This window comes from Polypterus senegalus, chromosome 1 (assembly GCF_016835505.1).
Source record: "Polypterus senegalus isolate Bchr_013 chromosome 1, ASM1683550v1, whole genome shotgun sequence".
NCBI lineage: Eukaryota > Metazoa > Chordata > Cladistia > Polypteriformes > Polypteridae > Polypterus > Polypterus senegalus.
Genome location: NC_053154.1, coordinates 115,721,489 through 115,743,919, shown reverse-complemented (window position 1 = coordinate 115,743,919; position 22,431 = coordinate 115,721,489). Strand labels below are relative to the sequence as shown.

Sequence of the window (22,431 nt, the reverse complement as noted above, 5' to 3'; positions counted from 1 at the left end):
ACAATTGAAAGGTTCAATCTGTTCCCAAAGTTAGCTGCAAGAAAATGTACAGTAAGTTATAAATTTTAATTGTTGACCATATCATAAAATGTAACTTTATTCATTTATGTCACGTCAACTTCTTAACACTAGAATTACCAGAGCCTACGAAAAAACTTGCAGATCCGTCCCACCTTAAATCGCTACTTAAATCCGTCCGCACCTCTCCCAGCATCTTTTGTCTTGTTAATGTTGAGATGAAGAGCAGCAAGCAGTTGGCTATTCCATCCCCCACCGTCGCAGAACATGCACGAACTTCTCCCAGCTCATGCCTTGATTGATTATCTGGGAGTGAAGTGGAGTTTTAGAGTGGAAATAATAGATCCTTATTTGGAACACACGCATTTCATGTGTGTTCCGTTTCTACAGTAATCTGTGTAAACACATTGTTAAAATAGAAACTTTTACATATTTTAGTAATAAATGTTACAAAATATAAGCATAAACTATAGAATATGTGAGGGTTGATTTCCAAACCCAAATTCACAAAAGATTCAAGACTGACACAATAACTCCCGTGGTGTAGTGGTAAGATTTGCTGTCATAGCACATCTACCGTGCCTCCGAGACCTGAATTCGATTCCACGTTGGGGAGAAACTGTTATTTTTTTCTTTTTAACCTCAAACAGACATAAAATTTATAAAATCGGTATGCACTGTCAGTTAATGATATCGTTATATTTCCATGTGGGATGCTCCTTTTAAAATATTTTTAACAACTGAGACGCAATTAACATGAACAAGTGTCCTTATAACTGTTATTTTTAAGATCCATAACACACAGACAGACAGAGCACTGCGTAATAGAGAGACAGACAAACAGGCAGAGAAGTCACTAAATAAACAGGGAAAGTACTGTATAATAGATATATCAAAAACAGCTAAGGGAATAGTTATATAGATAGATAGGCAGGAAAGGCATTATATGATAGGCAGAGAGGGAAGCTGCTATATAATAATAAAATTACTGTTATTACTATATAGATTGATGGAGTTCATAGTATAATAGACAGACAAAGAAAGCACTACTAAATGAAAAATAGGCGGGCAGGGGGTTAGAGCATGATCGTCATTGAGAAAATAAAACTCAAAAAAGGAGGATGCAACATCGTCAAGCTTCTGTTCCAAGACAGCCGCTTCCCCAGGAAAGTACACTGTGTCTGTCAGTGTCAAGTGCCCTTTTCAATGTAATAAAACCACAACATATAGAATATTGTGCGCATTGCAACAGGTACACACATCGTAATGTAGGAAAGACGGTTATTGTACGCTCTAACTCCCCCAGTCTAAACACCCCCTTTTGCCTGTCTGTTTGCGTCACGTGCCTCTTCTGATCTGACAGCGCAAGCGTAACTTAGAGTCAGATCGGGGGAGAGGGGGAGGGGTTAGAGCGCGTGAGCTTATTCAGTGCGGCTGGAACAATGCACATGTTGATCCTTTTTTTTCTTTCAGTACATGTGCCTTCCCTGTTTATTTAGTGACTTCTCTGCCTGTCTGTCTCTCTATTACGCAGTGCTCTGTCTGTCTGTGTGTTATGGATCTTAAAAATAACAGTTATAAGGACACTTGTTCATGTTAATTACAGTCTCAGTTGTTAAAAAATATTTTAAAAGGAGCATCCCACATGAAAATATAACAATCTCATTAGTTGACAGTGCATACTGATTTATAAATTTTATGTCTGTTTGAGGTTAAAAAAAAAAAAAAAAAAAACCTCTTTCTCCTTACCTGGGAATCGAACTCACGTGCCGCGGGCACGGCAGGAATGCTGTGACAGAATATCTTACCGCTCCTCACAGGAGATGTTGTATCATGATTGAACCTTTTGTGAAAGTGCTTATTTGATCTTTAGAAATCAGACTTCGTATATTCTATAGTTTATGCCTACATTTTGTAACATTTATTACTAAAATATGAAAAACTTTCTGTTTTAACAATGTGTTTATACAGATTGCTGTAGAAACGGAACACACATTTAATACTGTAAGTATGTTCCAAAAACAATCTATTATTTACACTCTAAAACTCCACTTCACTCCCAGATAATCAATCAAGGCATGAGCTGGGAGAAGTTTGTGCATGTTCTGCGACGGTGGGGGATGGAATAGCCGACTGCTTGCTGCTCTTAATCTTCACATTAACAGGACAAAAGACCCTGGAGTAGAGTTGAGGACAGATTTAAGAAGCGATTTAAGGTGGGACGGATCTACGAGTTTTTTCGTAGGCTCTGGTAATTCTAGTGTTAAAGATGCCGATTTACATACAGTATATTCAAAGTGCTATAGTCCTTTTTCTATCTGTGTTCTTTTAAAAGGCTCAAAAAAAAAAAAAAAAAAAAACAGTACCTTACTTATAGGCGCTTTTAACTTTTTCAAACAAAGAGCAAGAAGTTCTCTTGATTCTAAAGCACATTGTACCCAGGTAGCTGGAGGCTGCAAATATCTAAAACAAACAAACAACTATCAATAAGGAAAACAAAAACTTATTATACTTTTGCTACTTATGTGAGCTGCAACAACAACCACTGACCAATAAATTGTATGGATAAAATATTTTAAAGAGGTAAATCATAAAACAATTATTTATTTCACATAATATAGTATTTCAGCATCTATAAAAGTTCTTAAATTTAAATAATGTAATTTGGTAATTACAATAACAGACCTTAAAATTATCTATCACTCAAGTAAGAATGCAAAATATTGATAAGAAGTAAAAGTTGAAATGTGCTTAAAGCCTCTAGTACAAGTATTTATTTTTCATTTTTTTATGTCTCACACCCTCTGTTTCCCTAAATATTTACAGCTGCAAGAAAAATTAGAAATTTAAATGTGGGAGTTAAGTAGTAATTGTTTTATCAGCAGTTTAATACCATCTTCATACACTGATTACATGAAGAAAAAAATATGGGGAAAAAAAAAAATTTTTTTACTCCAGATCGTTCATTGGACTAGTACACCAGAGTACTAGAGACTCCAGTGCGCTAAAACATAAGTACAGTCAAAACATGTTGCCTTTACAGCATTTCCTCAGATACAGCCCTTGGTTAACTCTCTACTGATGGGACACATTCAGTATTTCACTACCACAAATTTCATAGTTCTGACACAGATAAAAAATTAATTGTCTGTATTAAATTAGTTTAATGGTACAACACAATACAATGCTGCGGTGGGCTGGTGCCCTGCCCGGGATTTGTTCCTGCCTTGCACCCTGTGTTGGCTGGGATTGGCTCCAGAAGACTCCTGTGACCCTGTGCTAGGATATAGCAGATTGGACAATGACTGACTGACAGTACAATGACATTTTCATGGGTTCTTGAAATGTAATCATTTTAGAAAAAGAAAACAAAAATACCGTAGATACTCACGTACAAGTCGAAAAATGTATGCCTTAAAATTCATTCAAAAACAGTCGACTTATCCACGGGGCAACACTAATTACATTAAATAATTCTTTAAACTGTGAAATACCGTACTTGAATTTGAGCATTAGCTTTTGCAGGTTGTGGATAACAAACATACCATTAGCTGCCAGTAGATGGCGGTAACCGGAAACATACAGTATTTCGGACCATAAGGTGCACCAGATTTTAAAGCGCAAGATCAATGAATGGGTCTACTTTCATACATAAGGCGCATCGGATTATAAAGCGCATTCAGTGAAACAAAACAGATAAGTCAAACTTTATTCAACTCATTCACAATAACTCTCAACATTGCTCAGTTGTAACATAAAATACAGAACAATACACTCACTTTATCAGTTCATTCCTCTTCCACAAATCTATCAAATTCTTCATCCTCAGTGTCTGAGGTAAACAGTTGGGCGATTTCAGCATCAAGCATGCCCGGATCTCTCTCATCATTATCCGAGTCAGTCTCATTGCTGTTACTTAGTTGTTTGGTGACGATTCCGCCCTCCGTGAAAGCTCAACGATACTTAAGACTGATACCTTAGCCCAGGCATCCATGATCCATTGGCAGATAGTGGCGTAACTCGTAACTCGCCTGGCGTTGCCTTCCTGTCTTGGTAAATGTGTGTTCGCCTTCCGTCATCCAATGCTCCCACGCAGCTCGCAATTGAACTTTGAACGACCTGTTGACACCGATATCTAACTGTTGGAGTTCTTTGGTTAATCCACCCGGAATGATGGCAAGCTCTGAATTAGTTTGCTTCACTTGGATTTTGACAGTATCGGTGAGATGGGCGCGCATGGAGTCGCAGATCAACAGGGACATAGATTTGTGGAAAAAGCCATCCGGTCTCCTGACGTAAACTTCCTGACTACAGTAGCCGTAATGCTCCAACAATCCATCAAGTGGTGCAGCTTCATAGCTTACCAAAGTCATTCTAAAACATTCTGACATATTTTTGAGCACCGTGTACCACATAAAATCGGTTCGAGGTCAGTAAGCACAACTAGAATACATGAGGCGCACCGGATTACAAGGCGAACTGTCGATTTTTGATAAAATTAAAGGATTTTAAGTGCGCCTTATTGTCCGAAAAATAATCAACAACATCCTCCCACTGTCCAAAGACATGCAGCTTAGGTGGATTGGCGATTCTAAATTGGCCCTAGTGTGTGCTTGTGTTTGTGTGTGTCCTGTGGTGGGTTGGCGCCCTGCCCAGGATTGGTTCTTGCCTTGTGCCCTGTGTTGGCTGGGATTGGCTGCAGCAGAACCCCGTAACCCTGGGCTCGGGTTCAGTGGGTTGGAAAATGGATGGATGAATGGATGGATTTATTACAATCTACTCAACATTCATGTGGCACAACGTTTTGCAGCTCTTTATTAAATTTGCATTGAATTGTTTCTGGAAGAAGCTTGGAGACCCCACATGCTCTGCATTATTAGCCTATGTATATTTAATTGCAGTTTATTAGTAAAATAGATCAATATATGAAGTTAAACTTCTTACCGGTACGATCATGAATTCTGAAAAGAAGACAAGAGAACCGTATCCTGCATCATTCAAACTGAAAGTTATTCAGCGTGCTGAGGAAACCAATAATTGTGTGGCTGGTAGAGAGTTTTGCGTTAGCGAAAAACTTGTAAGAGATTGGAGAAAAAAAATAAGTCTTCTCTACAAGCAATGCCAAAATCTAAGGAAGCATTGCATTTTAGACTTTCGCCTTTCAGTGGACTGGAAAAGAACTTGAATGACTGGATTGTGAAATGCAGGCAAAATGGATACGTTGTGACTCATTCGAGCATTCAGTTACGGGCACTTCAATTGGCAAAAGAAGGAAAGTATTTAACGATCGATGGCAAGCCTTTGTTGAAATTTCAAGCATCAGCTGGCTGGTGTACGCGGTTTATGAACAGATATGGGCTGTGTCTTCGTCAGCGAACAAAAATCGCGCAGAAGCTGCCAAAAGATCTAGAAGAAAAGGTCAGTTCCTTTCATAAATTTATTATCAAGCAAAGAAAAAGGCATGACTTTGACCTCAGTAACAATGGTAACATGGATGAAACACCAATGACATGTGATATGCCGGGGAATCGAACTGTAGCAGGTGAGAAGACCATACTTATTAATTCAACGGGCCATGAAAAAACCCATTTCACCGTTGTCCTCTCTTGCTTGGCAGATGGTACAAAGCTACACCCAACGATAATATTCAAGAGGAAGTCGTTCCCAAAGAACATAAAATTTCCTGCAGGTATTACTGTTCGTGTACACCCCAAAGGCTGGATGGATGAGGCTGGAACGAAATTGTGGCTTCAAGATGTGTGGGCTAGGCGATCAGGAAGGGGCAAAGTAAACGCCCGTCACTTTTGGTGTGGGACATGTTCCATGCTCATACATCAGAGGATGTGAAGGATGAAGCCAGGAAAATGGCTACTACGTTATCGATTATTCCCGGTGGATTGACATCGATGCTCCAGCCATTAGATGTTTGTTTGAACAAGCCATTTAAGGACAGAGTACGCAGCATGTGGCAGCAGTGGATGTGTTCTGGAGAAGTAAAATTAACAAAAGGAGGGAATTTGAAGAAACCAGATATTGATTTAGTAGCTAAATGGGTAAAGGAAGCTTGGGACTCAATTCCACCAGAAATGATCAAAAAGTCGTTCTTGAAATGCGGCATCAGTAATGCTATGGATGGATCAAAAGATGATGCCATCTATGAAGACAAAGAATCTGCAGCAGATGATTCAACAATCGGCGACAGCGAAGAGAATGATGTTTATGCTGACAACTTTCACGTTTTATTCGGACATTCTGATGACGAAGAGTCAGACTTTGAAGGATTTGAAGAAGACACTTAGGGCCACTTTATTATACGCAAGGGACTTGGATACGAATTTAATTGAAATATTCTAACTGTAAGTAAATGAATAAAAATGTTTTTGGAGTTTTAATTTTGGCTTACTAAAATTCTTCAAAGATTAAAATGTTGAAAGTCTGGGCCCAGGTACATTGGGTATAATTATGAAATTCAAAGAATTTGATAGGCTGTCAAGTTTTACTCTCGACTTATACGCGGGTCATACCAAATTTCATAATTTTTGGCTTAAACAATACACTCGACTTATCTGCGAGGTCGACTAATAGGCGAGTATCTACGGTATTAGGAAATATTGCAAGGACAAACAACAAAATGAAATATACTCATTTAATTCTAAAATTCTTATCTGAAACATCATAGAGCTTGAAAACTTACATAATGTAGAAACCATTGAAATGGACACAATGGTCATCACAATACTTAAGTGTGGGCAGTTGTTTAATAGGAACCAGAGGTATGACCCTAATAAAAGTGTGTCCCAGAGTCTTGGGAAGGGCTTAGAACACCTAACTGCAAATCAACAATTTTTTTTCACAAAAGACTTTTGGAAAATTCTACTAACAATTTCACACTGATAGAAAGAACCACAAAACAACTGAAGAGCTTAATTAAGGATGGATCATAAAAAAAAATAGCTGGCCCTTCAATGGTTTGGGTTAAATGTGTCTAGTTTCCTTGATGAATCCACAGTTTCATTATTTTACAAACCGGATTCCAAAAAAGTTGGGACACTATACAAATCGTGAATAAAAACTGAATGCAATGATGTGGAGGTGTCAACTTCTAATATTTTATTCAGAATAGAACATAAATCACGGAACAAAAGTTTAAACTGAGAAAATGTATCATTTTAAGGGAAAAATATGTTGATTCAGAATTTCAACAAATCCCAAAAAAGTTGGGACAAGGCCATTTTCACCACTGTGTGGCATCTCCCCTTCTTCTTACAACACTCAACAGACGTCTGGGGACCGAGGAGACCAGTTTCTCAAGTTTAGAAATAGGAATCCCCCACCCATTCTTGTCTAATACAGGCCTCTAACTGTTCAATCGTCTTGGGCCTTCTTTGTCGCACCTTCCTCTTTATGATGCGCCAAATGTTCTCTATAGGTGAAAGATCTGGACTGCAGACTGGCCATTTCAGTACCCGGATCCTTCTCCTACGCAGCCATGATGTTGTGATTGATGCAGAATGTGGTCTGGCATTATCTTGTTGAAAAATGCAGGGTCTTCCCTGAAAGAGATGACGTCTGGATGGGAGCATATGTTGTTCTAGAACCTGAATATATTTTTCTGCATTGATGGTGCCTTTCCAGACATGCAAGCTGCCCATGCCACACGCACTCATGCAACCCCATACCATCAGAGATGCAGGCTTCTGAACTGAGCGCTGATAACAACTTGGGTTGTCCTTGTCCTCTTTGGTCCGGATGACATGGCGCCCCAGATTTCCAAAAGAACTTCAATCGTGACTCGCCTGACCACAGAACAGTCTTCCATTTTGCCACACTCCATTTTAAATGATCCCTGGCCCAGTGAAACGCCTGAGCTTGTGGATCTTGCTTAGAAATGGCTTCTTCTTTGCACTGTAGAGTTTCAGCTGGCAACGGCGGATGGCACGGTGGATTGTGTTCACTGACAATGGTTTCTGGAAGTATTCCTGAGCCCATTCTGTGATTTCCTTTACAGTAGCAGTCCTGTTTGTGGTGCAGTGTCATTTAGGGAGTTTAGAGATCACGGGCATCCAGTATGGTTTTACGGCCTTGACCCTTACGCACAGAGATTGTTCCAGATTCTCTGAATCTTCGGATGATGTTATGCACAGTTGATGATGATAGATGCAAAGTCTTTGCAATTTTTCGCTGGGTAACACCTTTCTGATATTGCTCCACTATCTTTCTGCGCAACATTGTGGGAATTGGTGATCCTCTACCCATCTTGGCTTCTGAGAGACACTGCCACTCTGAGAAGCTCTTTTTATACCCAATCATGTTGCCAATTGACCTAATTAGTGTTTATTGGTCTTCCAGCTCTTCGTTATGCTCAAATTTACTTTTTCCAGCCTCTTATTGATACTTGTCCCAACTTTTTTGGGATTTGTTGGCACCGTGAAATTTTGAATTAACATATTTTTCCTTTGAAATGATACATTTACTCGGATTAAACGTTTGATATGTCATCTACGTTCTATTACAAATAAAATATTGACATTTGCCATCTCCACATCATTGCATTCAGTTTTTATTCACAATTTGTTTAGTGTCCCAACTTTTTTGGAATCCGGTTTGTACTTTCTTCCGCTTTTCGATACACAATCCCTTGTTTTTCAGAGAGACTTGTCACCGTGTTCTCATTAAATCATGCTGCTCAGTGATGTTACAGCATGGCACAAGTAATTTTTAGGTTGGCAGACATGACTAATAGTGAAAAATGCATCTACGCTTCAACACCTTTTGGGTTAACACACACACACCTCAATACCCCAAAGTTTTAAGTGATGAAACAAAAATATAAACAGCATAATAAAATGTGTGCATCAGTAAGAGAGGAGAAAAAAATACACACACCTTCCAACCTTATTTGTGCATCATATCTATACTGCAGTATACACTTGTGTTGTACTTCATTATAACAGACACTTACTAGAAGACTTACTAGCTATGTTAGCCAACTTTTTAATTCATCCATGGGCACAATAGCCTTCCAACCAAAACTGTCAACATTACCCACTTTATTTCACCCATAATCAACCACATAGCAAATGACCACGAAGTACCCATTAAAGTCATTAACTCAGTCAAAACTTTTTAGGTGCACTGTAGTGGCAGTAGAAAAATCAAAAAATCCACGTAACTGAAATTTCCCCACTTAACTTTTTATGATGAACCTATGCAGTGGCTCTCTTGATTGAAACCATACTGGGTTTCCTGGTAACTGGACCACAATATGTTTATAGAAACTTATTTTGTCACAATGTCCACCCACACTATATAGTATCTATTAAACATTCAAAAGTCATTGCAAAAATGTTTACTATTCTGTACTGAAGCTACAATACTTAAACTATGTTACAAAAATTACTGTTTAATATATAGTACTATAAAAAAGTAAAAATACCTGATACTATATTTTTGGGAAAACATACAGTATGATAATGGCATGACGTGAACATACAGTACAATATTATATAAAAATAGTAAAGTTAAATATTTAGAAAAGGAATTTTTCATACCTTTCACATTGCTTGCAAAAATGAACAGATACCTGCTTAGGAATCCCCTCTGTAATGTCAACTTGTGTTCTTAAGCAGGCAACACACATACTTGCTGGATTAGGGGGAATGGGCGTCCCACATTCACAGCATAGTCTAATGGTTAAATAAAATAAAAACTTTACTGTATTTGCAACTAACAAACACAACACATCTGTCCAAATAAAATGGAAGTTCACTCACGCTAGCATCAAATCAATTTTAAACAAAAATATTAAGAAAATATTTCAAATAAAAAGAACAGAAATTCAACATTCAAATTGTCTTGAATGTCCACATAAAACATACAAGAACTACTTACAATGCAATTTTAAGCGGTTTACCAACTTTGTGAGGTTTCCCAGTTGTTTAGCACAGGACAATTTCTTCTTACTGTACGGTTTCTTTTTATCTTCATAAGTCACCATTAATTTGGTTAATACTTAAACTATGTATGTGGATTCCTTTCAATGCATTTTCGTTTCAACCAATACCTACTGATACTGAAGCAGTTGGTAGACTGAGCTCTTATTTACAAGTAGCAGTCAACAGGGATGGAGGAAAGTCAGTGAGCTCGGAGAGTAGTCTACATGTTCGATGTGGGTGTTGTCTTCAAGAGTGGCTACATGATTGTGTGTTGAAGTGGGTTTGAGTAGTTAAGTGCAACAAAATAGAAACACTAATAGGCATCCGCAACTGTGTCTGGGAGACTGAAGGCGATCACCACACAATAGCATAAGCGAGATTGTGTCGCAGCTTGCCCAGCTGTGCAGGTGCATTTTTTGTTTCCTTGTTTGTTTAGGAGTTATTTCCGGGGGCACAAAACAGCTGGTTTAGGCCTGCTAGAATCAATAAATATGCAGTCACTTTAAGGGACGAACTACTTGCTACTCTTCTATGTGGTGTCTCCGTTACTCCCTTGCCAGTGCTGGTTACAACCCTTCAACGTCACACACTTCCAGCTTCTTTAAAATCCACAATAACTGGAGTGGATATACTTTCAGTGCACATCCTACGCAGACATTACATCATCTTCTACAAGTTTTTTGCCATTCCAAATGATCAAGTTATTAAGATATTCCGAATGACTTTTTTTAAAATTGACATCAAAATCTTAGTTAAAACTAAAACAAAATGACACCTTTTATTGGCTAACTAAAAAGATCACAATATGCAAGCTTTCGAGGCAACTCTGGGCCCTTCTTCAGGCAGCTTGCATATTGTAAATGTTTTAGTTAGCCAATAAAAGGTGTTATTTTGCTTGACTTTTCACTACACTCATAATGCCTAACACGGTACAACATCCTAGTACTACATCAAAATCTTAAAAACTTACATCTTCCCCTGACTGCTTGCAGAGGCAGGTATGTACTCCATTTCTTAGATATCACTGTTCAAATGAGAAAAAATTAAAAGTCTACATGTCAGTCTTGACAGTAACAAAAATCATGATAAATCAACCGTATAATAGCAGAAAAGTTTGAAGCATAATGATTTTTAATAATTTCCAATGTAACAATGGAAATTCATATTTCAATTTTTGGTTTCAAACGAATTAAAGCTTTACTTAAACGCAGTTTGCGGGGTAACTACACTTAAAGTTGTTTAAGAAAAAATAAATGTATTCTGCTAGCTTTCCAAAATCGCTTACTTATAAAGAGATAAAACAGAAAAAAATAAATAAATTATAAAATGTTCTAATATTCCACGTACACGTTACACTTACCCACGTTGCTGCAGAACTTTACTGACAGAATAATGACGTCATTCGGCGAACAGTAAAAGGACCTCTGGGCCTTTTGAACTTGCTGTCTACAGTGCGCCTGATTCTCTCAACATATAAATCCACTCTTTATTATGGCTCTGTGCCGTTTCAGATTGCTTTCTTTCTAACTATAATATGAACATTATTTTTAGCTTTATATCGTAACTGCCTTAATATTAGGTTTCTTATTTTTTGGCGCTTGACGTGAGAGAATTTCCGATAGGACAAAAGCGAGCTATCCAATGTAGTGATCGGTAGTGTCGACACGCATTTCGGTTAACCTTTTTTGAATCAATCGATTCTTTCGAAATACTCGTTTTAAGATAATTGATTGTTTTAATGTACTTTTAGAATTAGACTCTGGCGTATACATAAACTCCGGGGAGGATTCCCTCTGATCGCAATACAAATTCAACAACTCATTATTTTTCACATTTTGTATTAGCTTACATGTAAGTATTTAGGTATTTAAGTATACACATGTACACTGTGTTACCCGGCTATTAGTCAGCAATCGGATGTACCATAAGTTAGGGTGACCACATGAGTTCGGCTATAAAGGAGGACACCGACAGTCAAAAAGGAGGAACAAAATTACCAAATATATTTTCCAAATCCAATCAACCGCTAACCGCTGTCCGTTGCGCCGTCGGACGGAAATAGAATGTAAAACAGTGTTGCCGCTACTTGATGTTACAATTATTGATAACGTAACTTAATGTCACGCAGTGACGCGGATGAATGGAGAATGGCCGAAAGCTGCTCATTCTCGGTAGTAATTAGTCAAAAACGGTCAACTCTGTTCGTGATTCTGTGAAAGGAGGATATTTTAATGAATTTTTGGAATTCCTGGAGGACGAAGGAAACCATGTTAAAAAAGTGGACATGTCCTCCTTTTGGAGGACGTCTGGTCACCCTACATCAGTGTAACTCATTGAGTACAATATTTGAATTTTTTTTACTTAAAAAGCGTTGATCGTTGATTTGCATTGCGAATGTAACGATGACGTGCAAGTGGGCAATTCTTAGTCATGTATTAACCCGCTTAGTCCTAAACTGGGTTGCGGTTGGAGGAGGGGGTGCCATAGGCTGTTCCAGCTAGCACAGCGCGCGAGGCCATCGCAGGACAAACGCGCACACACCTACCAAACATTATGAACTATTTAGTATAGTGAGTCCGCCTAACCTGCATGTTTTGGACCGTGGGAGAAAACCGGAGCAGTCTTTTAGGAGAATGGGTTTGGGTGATCCACGCAAACACAGGGAAAATGTACAAAATCCACACAGGGAGGATCCGGGATGCAAACCCAGGTCTCAATGTTGGCTTTTTCAAAAACGCATGGCTGTGCACTTATAAAAAATAAAGTCACATATAATGGACATAGGAGAGTTAGGGTTACCAGATACCTTCGAACTCAAAGGAGGACACCGAAGGTCATAAAGGAGGACAAAGGCGAACGCCAGCCATCCATCCATCCATCCATCCTCTTCTGCTTATCCCAGATCAGGTTGCGGGGGGCAGCAGCTTGAGCAGAGATGCCCAGACTTCCCTCTCCCTGGCCACTTCTTCTAGCTCTTCCGGGGGAGTCCCGAGGCGTTCCCAGGCCAGCCAGGAGACATAGTCCTTCCAGCATGTCCTGGGTCTTCCCCGGGGCCTCCTCTCGGTTGGACATGCCCGGAACACCTCACCAGGGAGACGTCCAGGAGGCATCCTGATCAGATGCCCGAGCCACCTCATCTGACTCCTCTTGATGCAGAGGAGCAGCATCTCTACTCTGAGCTCCTCCCGGATGACTGAGCTTCTCACCCTATCTTTAATGGAAAGCCCAGACACCCTGCAGAGGAAACTCATTTCAGCCGCTTGTATTCGCAATCTCGTTCTTTCGGTCACTACCCATAGCTCATGATCATAGGTGAGGGTAGGAACGTAGATCGACTGGTAAATTGAGAGCTTTGCCTTACGGCTCAGCTCCTTTTTCACCACGACAGACCGATGCAGAGCCCGCATCACTGCGGACACTGCACCGACCCACCTGTCGATCTCACACTCCATTCTACCCTCACTCGTGAACAAGACCCCGAGATACTTGAACTCCTCCACTTGGGGCAGGATCTCACTCCCAACCCTGAGAGGGCACTCCACCCTTTTCCAGCTGAGGACCATGGTCTCGGATTTGGAGGTGCTGATTCCCATCCCAGGCGCTTCACACTCAGCTGCGAACCGTTCCAGAGAGAGCCGAAGATCACGGCCTGATGAAGCAAACAGGACAACATCATCTGCAAAAAGCAGTGACCCAATCCTGAGTCCACCAAACCGGACCCCATCAACACCCTGGATGCGCATAGAAATTCTGTCCATAAAAGTTATGAACAGAATCGGTGACAAAGGGCAGCCCTGGCGGAGTCCAACTCTCACTGGAAATGGGTTCAACTTACTGCTGTCAATGCGGACCAAGCTCTGACACCGGTTGTACAGGGACCGAACAGCCCTTATTAGGGGGTCTGGTACCCAATACTCCCAGGGCACCCCCCACAGGATTCCCCGAGGGATACGGTCGAACACCTTTTCCAAGTCCACAAAACACATGTAGACTGGTTGGGCAAACTCCCATGCACCCTCCAGGACCCTGCTAAGGGTGTAGAGCTGGTCCACTGTTCCACAACCAGGATAAAACCACACTGTTTCTCCTAAATCCGAGGTTCAAGTATCCGATGGACCCTCTTCTCCAGGGCCCCCGAATAGACTTTTCGAGAGAGGCAGAGGAGTGTCATCCTTCTGTAGTTGGAACACACCTTCCGGTCCCCCTGACCACCACCCAGGTCTGCCAATCCAGAGGCACTGTCCCCGATGTCCATGCAATGTTGCAGAGGCATGTCAACCAAGACAGTCCTACAGCATCCAGAGTCTTGAGGAACTCTGGGCGTATCTCATCCACTCCCAGGGCCCTGCCACCAAGGAGTTTTTTGACCACCTCGGTGACCTCAGTCCCAGAGATGGGGGAGCCCACCTCCGAGTCCCCAGGCTCTGCTTCCTCAAACAACTGAACATCGTCTACAACAATGCCCTTTTCACTCTCATACTGTACACATGCAACAGATCATCAAACCTACTGACTTTCACTTTATTTAAAAACATCCAACGAAAGCACTATAAATCAATGCAGGGTGTCATCCACTTTTCCAAATAATCAATGCACCCTTGGTACATGGACTGACTATCTGTAATGAATGTCTTGCATTCTTCATCTTGGCCATCTTCATGCAGTTTTTTCAGACGTTCTCTCACTTTCAGGGAAATAGAAGTTTTACTCTGCTAAGCAGAATTTGCTTTTTCCACTGTAGGATGCTACAAACCTCCCACGTCAATGTTTCTTCCCTTTCAGTAGCTGCAATTTTCACCTGAAATACTGACATCAGCGAATACAAAAACCACAAATATATTTCTGAGAAACAGTTCTCCAAAAATTATTGATCAGTACTGGTGGCTGATTTATGCTCTGAAAGTATGCTTTTAGCGCGGGGAATAACTGCAACAGTCTCTCAGTTGCTGGAAATAGGTTAAATAGCACGTATTAGCCGTGTTTTGTTTTTGATAAAACATAGATGATTTATGTAAAACATAGAGATGACAGCGTGCAACTTCAACCAATAACACGGCCAAGTCAGTGATTGATGAAAGCCGGACATTTTCACCTTTTCAGGCAATGCCTGCCGAACGGAGGACACAATGCCGAAAAGGAGGACATGTCCTCCTTTTGCCGGACATCTGGTTACCCTAAGTAAAACTGAACACATTTATGGTCAAGTGCATCATGACACCAGCACAGATCTCTCCTGATTGATTGGGTACAAATATAACATAACAATAAGTAATTATATGCAAAACCCTTGAATTTCATTTTGAATATGTTACGCTTTATGTATCCAAACACTTACTTTATTTGGGTTGGCAGAATTTTTAATTTTGTTGTAGAAAGAGGAATGAAGATAGCACTTTAAGTATTGGGGACAAGGCATATAATGGGTCTACCAACATATTTGTCATAAAGTATCCAGATTATAAAATAAATGGGGGAAAACGTCTTTTATAAAGGCAACATGTCTAAATTGTCATCAGGAAGTGATTGAGGGGAAAAAACACAGCACTTGCTGCCATAACCTGCTGCAATGTCCTATCGATGGTTTTAGTTAAACTTTCTGACTGCAGATGAGATTGTCTGATGCAGCGTACTGGCTGATAGAAATTGTAGTCCTCAGGTCAGCATTTTTCAAAAGGTTGGAGAGATGAAGAGAGAGGGGTGGAAATATATACTGTAAGAAATACTTTTCTTACTGGATCACTTGCGTGAAATTAACAACAAGGTGAGCCAAAATGAAATACCACATTTCTCAAAGTCACTGTGCGAGGTAGAAGCAGCCGAGTGGGTTGGGGTGGAGGTCTTTTGATAGGCGATCCCTTGTACTTTTCAGTCGGAGAATAAAAGGGAGAGAAAAATTAGGAGGTTTTAATATTGGTGCTGAAGTAAGACCCTGTTTTAAGTCACAGAATGCAGCGTCTGCCTTGTCAGTCCATACCACTTCTTTGTTAGATCAGTCAAAGGCACCGCTCTCTCTGAAAACCTAGGTACGAACCGGCGGTAGTACCCGGCCAATCCAAGAAATGCTTGGACTTGCAGCTTGGTTCTCGGACGGGACCATTTTAAAATGGCATCTATTTTTGAACATTGTGGTTTCACGGTACCCCGACCCACCAGGTAGCCCAAATATTTAGCCTCTTTCAGTCCAAAGAAACATTTCTTGGGATTGATACAAAGCCTGGCTTCTCCTAGTGTCCGCAATATCACAGTGACCTGCTGTATGTGTTCCTTCCATGTGCTGGAATTGATAATGACGTCATCCAGATAGGCAGCACTATACGCATTATGGGGTCGGAGCACTTTGTCCACCAGACGCTGGAAGGATACGATACTGCCAGTGTCCGCTAGGGGAGCTAAACACTGTCTTGACCTTCACAGAGTCCGTTAAAGAAATCTGCCAGTACCCCTTTGTCATGTCAAGTGTGGTCAAAAATTGTGCTTGCCCAAGCCTCTTGAGGAGGTCATCCACACGAGGCATGGGATAAGCATCAAATAGGGAGACCTGGTTAAGCTGACGGAAGTCATTGCAAAACCTCCAACTACCGTCAGGCTTACTAACCAATATGATTGGGCTGGACCAGGGACTATAACTTTCCTCTGTCACTCCTAGTTCCAGCATCCGCTTGATTTCCAGCTCCACTTCTGCTTTCTTTGCCTCAGGAAGTCTGTAGGGGTGCTCTCAGACTATAACCCTGGTTCAGTCACTATGTCGTGCGCAATCAGAAAGGTCCTCCCGAGTTTTTCACTCACCACCTCAGAGATGGACAGGATAGCTGATTTCAGCCCCCATCTTTGTCTATAAGTTAATTCCTCGCCGAAAACTGCAACTGTTGTGTTATATTTGTAACTTTTGTGAAAATGTTTCTTTGATATCTGGACTTCAGGCTTCATACATTATATAGTTTATGCCTACATTTTGTCATCTACTACTAGAATATAAAAAATGTTTCTGTTTTAACAATGTGTTTACACAGATTACGGTAGAAACGGAACAGACATGAAATGCGTGTGTTCCAAATAACGATTATTTCCACTCTAAAACTTCACTTCACTCCCAGATACTCAATCAAGGCATGAGCTGAGAGAAGTTTGTGCACGTTCTAAACTGGTGGGGGGATGGAATAGCCAGCTGCTTCTACCTTCTCTTTATCAGCACATATAGAGGACAAAGGATGCTGGCGGAGAGGTGTGAAGGGATTTAAGAAGCGATTTAAGGTGGGACGGATTTACAAGCTTTTTCATAGGCTCTGGTAATTCTAGTGTTAAGGGTGTCTATGTGAGCAAAGAAAGAGCAGGGCTGATCGGAGGAGGGATCTGGCTCCCTCTCCTTCCACAACTTCAGCAAGTTCACATGATAAACCTGCTCGCTTGGTCTACAATTGGGTTGTTTCACTAAATAGTCAACCAATCCTTTTCTCTAATTAATTTCATAAGGGCCTTGCCAATGGGCGAGTAATTTAGAATAGGAGGTGGGAACTAATACCATGACACAATCCCCTGGACGGAATTCTCGGAGCGTCGTGCCATGGTCATAATAACGGGCCTGTGCTGCTTGTGCTTCTTCCATATGACTTTTTAGAATAGGTCGGATTTCCCAAATCTATTTCGTAACTGCGCAATATATTCCAAAATATTTGTAGAGGGAAGAGCCTCTCTTTCCCAGCCTTCTTTCAAAATATCCAATATACCTCAGGGTTGTTCGTCTGTATAATAATTCAAAAGGTGAGAACCCCATAGATGCTTGGGGGACTTCCCAATAGGTAAAAAGACCGAGGGGGAGAAGTTGATCCCAATGACCAACTTCCGAAGCATCTGCTTAAGAGTCTGATTAAACCTCTCCACTAGACCATCGGTTTGAGGATAATACACCACTGTCTTTAAGTGATTTATTTTCAATAACTTGGCAGTTTCCCTGAACGTCTCCGAGGTAAAAGGCATCCCTTGGTCAGTTAGCATTTCTTTAGGAATGCCAACACGCGCAAATACCCCTACTAGTTCCCGTGCGATTGCTTTAGATGTAGCTGAGCACAAGGGAAAAGCTTCCGGATATCAGGTTGCATAATCCACGAGGACTAATATATATTTATGTCCTCGGGCTGAGGGCTCTAAGGGTCCTACAATATCGACCCCGATTCTTTCAAAAGGGACATCAACTAAGGGAAGGAGAACGAGATGAGCACATTCCCTTCAAGGAATTTGCCATAACTAACATTCCGGCCGAGAAATGCAAAAACGACAGTCCAGGAATCTCCCCGTCCTCCTCGTGGGCTTCCATATCTCTCTCTGCCGGCTGTGTACACGGCATAGAGACAGCTTGAGACGAATTATCCCCATCTATAACGAGGCCTAAGTTTTTATCGGGAGTAGTCAATAGCTTACCGCATTTATTTTCAGACCAGTCCTGCCCCAGAATCTCTGGAAAAGATGGATTAGGTTGAACCGCCATGGGGAATTTTTTTAGTGATCATCCCTGACTTACAAAACATAGGGCAGTATTGTGCATCCGGATGTCTCCGTGAATACATTTAATACTGGTCTTTTCTTTAATTCTTTGTCGCGGTAAGTCAATGGAAATGTTGCTGCCGGAATCAAACAAGGCATTAAGTTTGTAACCATTAATGACTACTGATCCCGTATTCGATAAAGTCATGGGGTTGGCAAGAGCACACAAACCGTCTCGTCCCTTTCACCTACATTCCACCTTGTTCTTTGCGGCCCGGGAACTCAGAAACAGGCTCCGATTTATCTGGAAGAGACTTACTTTGTAGGACGTAATCTCTAGGAAATCCACTAGAGGACTGTTTTTCTCTCCTAGATTTCAAGACATGGGTGATTTTATGAGCCTTATAAGCTCTTCCATAGAATGGAAATCTCCCCAGTCCGGCTGGGCAAAGTTTTTGGGGAGGCTCTTTAGAAACATAAAACAGGCTAACTGCTGCACTATTTGGCAGGTGGTCAGTTCAAATGGCCTTAGCCATAAGGCCACCTGCTCCCAGAGGGTCATAGCCTGCCCCTGGATTAATCTCTCTGGATCAAATTCCAAAGTTTTTTATTATTCTTGCCTGTTGGACTGGGGATAGCCCATGTTTAACTGGAACCTCAGCCCCAATGGGCGGCTCAGCTCTCTCCTCCAAGAGAGCATAATAAGCCCTTTTTGTTTCATCCCCAGAAACCAGCCTACGTCTGTGTGTCCCTTTCACACTCTCCACTTGGTAAGTTACAAGCCTGGGGTTGTATTTGGGGAGCGGAGCCTGTACTGAGTCCTTCCTGACCCCCAAACACACTCCCCTACCAGAAACTCAGCCCTGGTACTTTCCTACCTGGTTAGTGTCATGTTCGTGTCCCGGTTTCATCTGGGACTTCATCCTGCCGGCTTCGCCACTGTGATAATAATACACCATAGGCAGCCACCCGTATATTGTTTTCCCGGCTACAAAAGTTTAAGTTTTTAAGCACGATGTGCATAGAACAGAGTCCACAACAGAACTGAATACAATAGACAAGGATGAAGGCTTTAAAGGCCGATAGAGGAAATGGCGTCATCAAAGGGGCTGGAACCAGAAGTGATGTGGTCTGGACCGAAAGTGATGTCAGCAAAGGAGCCGGCTTCGGAAGTGACGTCAGCAAAGGGGCTGGCTTCGGAAGTGATGTCAGCAAAGGGCCGGCTTCGGAAGTGATGTCAGCAAAGGGGCTAGCTCCGGAAATTATGTCTTCTGAGGTGCCGGAACCTTGTGGGATTTCTCGGGGAAGGTCTGTAGGGAACTGAGAAAGACAGTGAGCGCACTCCGCCACCCCCTGGTCGGATGTTCTATTACAATTACTCAGAGCCTTTAGCTGCCTCTTACTCACACGTGTGTGACTATATATAGAGGTTTATGTATCTATAAATCTTTGGAATACAACAACATTGGAATCTAGTTTTCCCTTTCACTCTTGCTGATACCCTTCTGTCACAGACACTCTTCTACACCCATTCCACTCTGCCTGCACTCTCTTTTTCACCTCTCTTCCACAATCCCTATTACTCTGTATTGTTGATCCCAAGTATTTAAACTCGTCCATGTTTGCTAACTCTATTCCCTGCATCCTCACCATTCCACTGACCTTCCTCTCATTCACACATATGTATTCTGTCTTGTTCCTACTGACCTTCATTCCTCTTCTCTCTATGTCATATCTCCACCTCTCCAGGGTCTCCTCGACCTGCTCCCTACTCTTGCTACAGATAACAATATCATCAGCAAACATCATAGTCGAAGGGGACTCCTGTCCAATCTCATCTGTCAACCTGTCACTCACCATTGCAAATAAGAAAGGGCTCAGTGCCGATCCCTGATAATTCCACCTCCACATTGAATGCATCTGTCACTCCCACTGCAAACCTCACCACTGTCACACTGCCTTCATACTAATCCTGTACAACTCTTACATACTTCTCTGCATCAGGTCATCAGTTTCTACACGTGTAAAAACATACGAAAAATACCAATTTAGAACATTCACTATTTTGCTTTCTGTAAATTTTAGTTAACACTTGCTGTTCCAATTACTGTTTCTCAGCTGATGTTTTACTGCTAAATAAATAAAGATTTATTTTCAACTTTTTCACAGTATTTCTCTCCAGTGGATGTTTACCATTCCTAATATTTTTAACTGGGCAGGCAGTGTGGTGTAGTGGTTAAGCCTTTGGACTGCAAATTCTCAGGTGGTCAGTTCATAACCTGCTACTGACACTGTGTGACCATGAGCAAGTCACTTCATCTGCCTGTGTTTCAGCTGGAAAAAAATAACAAAAAGAAATGTAACCAATTTTATGTCTAACATGGTAAGTTGTCTTGGGTAGGCATCAGTCAAATAAATATATGCAATTGTAGACCTTGTTCTCATAAATCCTATGAGTCAGTAACAGTGTTCCTGTAATAGTACTATACTAGCACTGTGTCAAGACCAGACTACATAGTGTGGTATTAGCAGGTGATGATCCTCAAGGCTAAATGTTATTACGGTGAACAACAGAATGAGATCAGTAAAAATTTAATTAATTTGCAGCTAGTCCTCCCTCGGTCTGGGGTTTTCTGTATGCGTGAACAGCTGAGCATCTGATTCTTTATTAAGAGTGGCTCACTGGTAATTACTTGCTACTATGCCTTCCCCACACACTTAAAGGGATAGAGCACAGGTCAGAGAAAGTACTATTTTTGTCAATCTCATTAATCATATTTGGAAATACTGCATTAAAATTTCCATCATTACATATTCTTGAAAACACTACGTTAAAAGATACTGTATCAAAATGACTGTTGTTGTGAGGGCTGTAGGATTACTGTAAATATTAATTTTGAGAATTATGAAAGGCCTCAAACCTTGTATCATTCACTGCAAATTATTACCTGGAAAATACTGAAGAAGGAAATTAATGCTGAACTCCTATGTTATCACTTTATGTTGAGTAGCATTAACTAATAGATCCTAAATCAGAAACAGAAACTAAAAGTAATATTTGGAGTGAAATGCCTTTAAAAGAATGTGAATAGTTATATACATGTTATTAGATTTGCAATTTAAGGATTCCTCATTCATTTTATACCTTTCCCCATTGTGTTAATAATATAGAAAGTTTGGTGAAATAACCTGCTTCCAAGTCTCTGAAAATGTTCATGCTTGTCAGCTATTATATATTTATAGTTTATTCTAATATTGTTAATTAGCCCTACTTTGCCAAACGATATACAATATCTTGTCAGATAATGAAAAATATTCATACAGAAATCTTAATTACAGAATGACCTAAACATTAGAGCACAGGTTTTATTTAATCAGCATTGTAGAAAATTTAGTATCAGACTCCAAGGTGATCTACCAAAATAATTCATAGAACGTAGAAGTAGTGAAGCATTAAAGAATCTTGCATCATCTTTCAATGAGCACTTTGCTAACAGCATTGCAATACTGAAGCAGAATAAATAATGGATAAATGTATATGGTGATCTCTTAATCACTACACAGGTGGGCAGTTTGAATTGATCACTACAAAATTTTAAATCATTGATTCATTACTGTGCTATATTTAAATCCAGATTGAGATGGATGCTATATGGAGTATATATATTGTAATGGTGCGTAATCTTGAATCATCTGGGGATGACATCGGCACTGAGTCATCAGCATTATGAGCTGGTATCTTATTTTTCAAATGAGCAGTTTCAGTGTCTACAGAGTCTATTAAAAGGGCAAGTCTGTTAGCAGCTCACCATAAAAACTATTTTTGAGCGTGTGTTTTTGAGATAAATTACTTGTGAAAAGCTCTTACAGAAGGTAGCACCTTGATTGTTATTGTCCATCATCATGAGCATGTGGCTGTCAATAAACCTCAGGTAGGTTCCTGGCTTTGGATTTGTATATAGAGCTGTGGAATGTGTGGCAGATGGTGTAGCCACTGACC

General features: G+C 40.7%; 1 protein-coding gene across 2 annotated transcripts in view; it reads right to left on the bottom strand.

Annotated features, from left to right (window-relative positions):
• The window catches only part of nmd3 (NMD3 ribosome export adaptor), a 49,405-nt gene extending 37,998 nt beyond the window's left edge, over positions 1-11,407 (bottom strand). The window contains exons 1-4 of one of the 2 annotated variants that reach the window (XM_039756678.1): positions 11,314-11,407; positions 10,924-10,977; positions 9,570-9,704; positions 2,385-2,481 (exon numbers count right to left, since the gene is read on the bottom strand). In XM_039756678.1, the coding sequence (XP_039612612.1) occupies positions 2,385-2,481; positions 9,570-9,704; positions 10,924-10,964 (273 nt within the window). In that variant the 5' untranslated portion in view covers positions 10,965-10,977; positions 11,314-11,407. Of the gene's footprint in view, positions 1-2,384; positions 2,482-9,569; positions 9,705-10,923; positions 10,978-11,300 lie in introns of both variants that reach the window. The other variant, XM_039756687.1, reaches the window with a different exon arrangement.
• Between the last annotated feature and the right edge of the window lie 11,024 nt (positions 11,408-22,431).